This window comes from Salvelinus fontinalis, chromosome 3 (genome assembly GCF_029448725.1).
Source record: "Salvelinus fontinalis isolate EN_2023a chromosome 3, ASM2944872v1, whole genome shotgun sequence".
Classification (NCBI taxonomy): domain Eukaryota; kingdom Metazoa; phylum Chordata; class Actinopteri; order Salmoniformes; family Salmonidae; genus Salvelinus; species Salvelinus fontinalis.
The window spans coordinates 16919012-16925359 of NC_074667.1; the positions used below are offsets into that span (position 1 = coordinate 16919012).

The window sequence follows — 6348 nt, forward strand, 5'->3', positions numbered from 1 at the left end:
ACAAGTTTGCATTTCCTGTCTGCGACAACAGAGTCATCAAATTAAGAGCGTACACCTTTACCTTGTCAGCTCAGGGATTCGTTACTGGACCAACACTCTAACCACTAGGCTACCTGCTGACCCTGTACTGAAGGTACTGTCAAGGCTTTCGAACCCTCGCCATATGTATGGTCCAGAAGCAGCTCTGTTGGCTACTAACCCAAACTCTGACATATACAAAGCTATTTTTGTCATTTTCCCCCCAATTTTTTTAAATAGTTGAACCAGTCTCTAAAACAAAGCATTTGAGAGAGAATATGGCTACTTACTGTTATTGACAGAGAGCATGTCTGTCGTCTCCAGCATCAACCTGCTCACTTTTTCAAGTACCTCTGCTTGGAGTGACATCTCTTCCAAAATGTCCCTGTGAACTAGCGCTGACTCTGAACTCCTCATTGCCTGTAAATCAGGGCCACTGGTTACACACTTTCAATTTTAGGCTGCATAGTTACACCGTTATAACTACTTCTATTACGATTTACTTTGTTTTTTAATTAAAACTATTCCCTGTGTCCCAATTCTCTGTCCTTTCCCCTGAAGAGTGCACTTGTTCACTTACCCATTGGATTTAAAAATAAATGACTGCTGGACCATGCTTACACCAATCCAATGCTTGTACATTTGCGGTGAAAAATACATGATCTCACACTTAAGGAGAAAGGACAAATACAGACTACTAAACACAGACTATTAACAACCAAAATGGCCATCTTGTGTTTGACAGTATTGGACAGGCCCCATACCTCCAGCAGTAGAGTGCAGATGCCCAGGTGTGTTTCCAGAGCATGGTCCAGACTATAGTTCCCAGTGGTCAGCGTGGCAACATCTAGCTTGTCTCGTGATTGGCTTTCCTGATAGAAAAGCCCCAGGCTCCTCAGCGTGCTTTCCTGAAATGAGCTGATTCTATTGGATGAAAGAGACATGAAAATATTGGATGAAAGAGACATAGTGGAATACAGTAGGGACTACAGTAGGTCCAAATACTACTGTGTGGGCCTACTGTACTTAATTATCTCAGGTTGGGTGGTCCACAGATTACACATTAATCCACGTTATTATAATGTGATAGTATTAAAATCACATTTCACAAATGTGTATGATTGAAATGGGGATTATGGATTTATGCTACTCTATGTCATGATATATTTCCAATATTTGTTTAGGTCTATCACATATTCAGTAGCGCTACACATCCACAAGGGGGCGGGTTGGAGATTTCTCCATGTAGCTACTCTGCTAGTCTCATCTACAGTCAGTGCTGTCGTGGTGCCTAGAGAAGTGGGTATATTCTAATTTGCCAAAAATGTACCAAATGTCCCGCCCAGCAAAGGAATGGCGCCCTGTGTGAATAACCTACAAATATAAATCCCATATTGGTCGTTCACTGTCAGACCAAACCAATATGTACTGTAAAAGTAGACTACTAGCAGGCCTACTATTGAAAAAGATAAATGAGGCCATCAACTGAGGCAGAATTCACAGGTTTCAGAATTTTCACTTTTTTTTCAGGTTTTTGTTCTTATACTCACACTTTAAAAAAAATAAAAACACAACAAAATGCATAACAATACTTAAACCAAACCAGGAGACCCCTTTTGAGGTCTGGGAACAATCTTAGATTATTATTTTTAAAGTGTATAGTTACCCTTTCATTCAAGTGCACAGGCACCTAGCATGGTTGTTTGGTTAGCCGTGTTTCTGTAGCACATGAGATGGAGTTTGCGAAACAAATGGCAACTGGGTTTATGCAAAAAAACAAAAAAGGTTGCTGGATCCAATCCTGAGCTGACAAGGTAAAAATATGTCGCTCTGCCCATGAGCAAGGCAATTAACCCACTGTTTCCTGGGCGCCGAAGACATGGATGTCAATTAAGGCACCTCTATGATTCAGTGGGGTTGGGTTAAATGCGGAAGACACATTTCAGTTGAAGGCATTCGGTATACCCCTAGTCAGTTGTATTCAAATCAATTTAAAATTGATATTTCGGTCTCTGTCCATGAAACCGTTTGCATGTGCTGTGCGCATTTTAGAACAGTGTTTTCCCGCACATTGCATTTTGGAACATTTTCACGTATAGGCCTATAACTGTATGCACATTGCTGCACCTAAAATGTGATAAAAAAGAAATATTCTGATATGTTCCATCAACTGTATTAATTCATACGGTGTATACCTCCACAACACTACTTTGATACGAATCATGGGGATTAAGAAGTGAATATATGCAATGCCCATTGAAAAATAAGTGGGTAGGCTATACGGCGTATACCTGCATATACCCTCCACTACACCACTGTCTACAGTCTCATCTATGGCTGAATGGGAGTATGTTCATGAAAACTCTTCACAACCCACCCTGTGTCTTTGAGGCGCACGCTGCCCATACAGGAGACGTCTTCATCAGCATTGAAGTCTGTGGAGAGGAAGTCAAAACTCTCCAGCACCTCCTTCTCTTCCACAGCCAGTGTTTTGGCAGAGGAGCTCTTCAGCAAGGAAAGGTCATTCTGAGAGGGTAACACACACATGTGCAGACACACACACACACACACACACACACACACACACACACACACACACACACACACACACACACACACACACACACACACACACACACACACACACACGCAGGCACGCATGAGCACATACACATTCACGCAAGCATGATTGCATGAACACAGACACAAACACACACACCTTCATGTATTAAACAACTCTATCAGTTGCTGTGAACTCAAATTAGGTCCAACTTAAATTCATTCAGGACTTTGTTTTAGGAGGGGATAGTGTGTTACAGTAAATGGCTTCAACATTCTGTCCATGCATTCTATTGTAAGTGCTTTTTCACAGGGATCAGAATATCATAAACAATATTTGTTAGGAGAGTGAAAGTCGGGGTTCCAAGGGTTAAAGGGGTTCAAAAGGTTACAGCATGTGTCAATGCATTCTCTAAGCACTCACTTTTAAGATGGTGTTGAGGTGCAGGATCTGGTTGTCTAGTGTCCTCAGCTCTCTCTCTTTGCACTCCTGGCCCTGTAGAGCCGACTCCAGCTCCCCTAACAGAGCACTGATCCTCAGAGCCTGAGCCTTGTGCTGGTTACTGGTCACCACCGGCCTGGCTAGAGCCTCCTTCTCCTGCTCTTCAATGTCCTCGTACCCCAGCCTCACCTCCACCTCCACACCTGGCTCCCCTTTGCTGCTCCTTATTGGAACAGTCTCAGTGTCTGTCTCTCTACCAGGACTTGGGCTAGAACTGGGGCTGGGGCCTCCTCCATTCTGCCTGAGGATGTCCGGAGTGCTGTACCGCTGCTGCTGGGCTAGCAGAGACCCCCGCTTCGTCTCCCCGGGTGTTGAGGGAGAGGAGAGGCCCGTGTCCGGGTCGGTCGGGGGCCACTCGTCCCCTGTCTCAGAAGTCCCTGGAAGTCCCCTCGACATCCTCTCTTCTGGTGGGCTGCTCTCTGAGACTAGGTCCTCCGTCAGGCTGATTTGAGTCTGGCTGCCCCCTTGGCTGTACGTGGGGGTGGGGTTGAGGGCCTGGGAGGTGTCAGCAAGGAAGCTGAGTAGAGACACCCCTCGAGACTCCCGTGACACCAGGGAGAAGGAGCCCTCTGGGTCGTGCTGGAGCTGTCGTACCATGGACTAGATAGAAGACCACAGATATATTAGCCATGTTTCAAAATGGTTCTTTAGAGATCTACTTGAAGGGTAGTTCTTGGAAAAACACATAGAATTATTAGGATCTCTATGGAAAATAGCACCAGAAAGCAGTCTATGTGTGTAGCCAATGTGAAATGGCTAGGTTGTTAGTGGTACATGCTAGTAACTTTCAATCGATGACGTGACCCACTCTGAAACCTAGAAGTTGTTTTCCTTGCTTTGCCAGAGCTGCGGCTTTTGTGAAATGACAGGTTACGATGCTTCCTGGGTGACATTTGTCAATGTGTTCAGAGGGTCCAGGATGGGGCAAGGAGATGGACAGAAGCTAACTGTTACATAAGGATAAGACAAATAACCCTCATGATGCAAGGTAGCACCCTTTTTCAAGAGTATAGAGAGAGAGGGAGGATAAGGAGAGAGACAGCATGAAAAACAAAAGTATTTTGGTGTGAAAAGTATTGCATTCATACGTCCAGGCCTGGCATCTGGACTGGAGACACATTCCAGATTCCTGGATTTGCACAGGTACATGGGAGACATGCTTGGAAAAACATCTAAGCCCAACAAATACAGAATAAAACACCAACCTACAAAACATTACAATACATTTCCTCTAATAAAATAGCCTTTACAGCTTGTTGAGCAAAATCCCATAATTTAATTAAAATATACAAATACAGGGTTTTCTTTGGTAAGACTTAACAGATAGGGACCATGGAGTGTGCAGGCATACCATACAGAGTAGTGTGTGAGACTGCCTAATAGAGGTAGGTTAGCCTAGTCCCATACTCTTGTGCTATAACCAACTTTTGTATTATTTTTTGGGGGGTCAAAAATTAATATAGTTAATTGATACAGATGTCAGATCTTAATCCTTACTAGTCGATTGACGCACCCGAATTTACAGAAACGTGTTACAAATGACGGAGTCATCCACGATTCACAAAAATATATTTTGAAAGAGGAAGCAAAATACTTTAAGCTTATGTTTGTAACGATCTGGGTGTAGTGGGTGCGAAGTCAGGCGCAGGAAGCAGAGAGTTCAGTGGTAGTGCTAATTTAATGCACTAAAACGGCGAACATAAGCCACCCCACAAAACACAGGAATCGTGACAATGTTCTCTTTTCAGTCTCCTCCATTTGCACTAACTGAAGTTGCCTGTAAGGAATTATTTCCTAATAATAGTGTAAAAAAAAGTCTATTGACGCAATCTAAGTAACATAATAAAAAAATCCCCATCAAAATCCATCTGTTTAAGCTAGTATTAGCTGTTTTTTTGTATGGGCTGCGTCTCAATGCACCACATCTGCCTATGTACACCTTCCGCATCTGCGGTGGAAAGTGGCAGAGCTACAGCGCTGTTTGTCAGACTAGGAGAAATCCCCCCAAAATTGGTCTTCTCACGAAAACATCTGAAAGGTTTGGCCTACAAACTAATTTGACCCCTCTATGGAAAAATAAGACTTTCATTAACACGATGGGGACTCGTCTGAAGTCGGTACAGCCGATGTGCCAACTTCCGCATGAGGCTACAATACTTTGAGTTTCCTGGGGATGCTGTGAACCAAGCTGTACCCATTGTGTGATTGTGTTTATGAGTCTGTTATTAAAGAATGTGAAACAATGTGTATGTTGACTGCTTTTCATTGAATAATGTATGGCTATAAATGTTTTATAGCCTATAGGCCTAGGAAAAGGGGAGACTCTCACAAACACGATGGTGTTCTCCGTTTTTCACAAGTATCACAGGACTTGTCTGAAGGTAACCCAGTACTGATTTTTAAAAATGAATGGAAGTATGGAAGTAGTTTTGCGTCAACAGAAAAAGGGGTTAAATGTGTCCCAAATGTTTTTATATATTACCTGAGCTTTCTTATATCTCATAGATATAGAACAGACTCTTTAAAACCATATTCCTATTTTTTGACTGTTTGTTTTGCTATTTATGAATGTGTTATTCAATGCGTTTCTATGGGCTATAGCAGGACAAATTCAATATTTTATCTCATACTTTTTGTACATATTTTTATACCTGCAGGGGTCCTAAAATTCAAAATCAAAATAGCTACATTACCACCCCCCTAGGTATCAACATTTTTATTTATTTATTATTTGATAAAATATTGCATTTGGCCTTTCTGAAAAATACCAGTTCCCTTTCTCTCCATGCGGGGGCAGTCGAGTCATTGGGATCAGGGCTTGCTATCAAAATTATTTTCTCTCTCGATCGCTCAAACGCTAGGCCTAGGTCCTATTACTGCAACATTCAAATTTAAAAAAATGTAAACCTGAAATGCAGCCATATACATCAACAACCGTCATTTTCTATAGCTTAATAAAACAAGGTAGATATTGGTCTTCACTAGGCTACGACATACAAGTGTCAAGTGTATGATAAGCTCAAAATTGAGTTCAATTGTTAGGGCTGCTGCCTCCAGAGTGGACATACTGTATAGGCCTACTAGGTCGGTGTTGGTTTGATTCCGGGCCATGCCCTCTCAGCACAAATAACTCGATTGACTTGATTTAGTTACACACATTTAAAATATGAACAGTCCAGCGATATTTTACCCCTTATCTCGATAAGAAATGACCGTACTAGACACTTTTGGATAACATAAATAGGAAAGAAATAAAATAATAACAGTAG

The 6348-nt window shown here is 42.3% G+C and overlaps 1 protein-coding gene across 4 annotated transcripts in view; it reads right to left on the reverse strand.

Annotated features, from left to right (window-relative positions):
• The window catches only part of ripor3 (RIPOR family member 3), a 58061-nt gene that overhangs the window by 10156 nt on the left and 41557 nt on the right, over nucleotides 1-6348 (reverse strand). For all 4 annotated transcript variants that reach the window (XM_055907859.1, XM_055907866.1, XM_055907860.1 and 1 more), the window contains 4 exons: nucleotides 3002-3679; nucleotides 2396-2544; nucleotides 783-942; nucleotides 309-438 (listed from right to left, as the gene is read on the reverse strand). In XM_055907859.1, coding sequence (XP_055763834.1) covers nucleotides 309-438; nucleotides 783-942; nucleotides 2396-2544; nucleotides 3002-3679 — 1117 coding nt within the window. The remainder of the gene's footprint in view (nucleotides 1-308; nucleotides 439-782; nucleotides 943-2395; nucleotides 2545-3001; nucleotides 3680-6348) is intronic.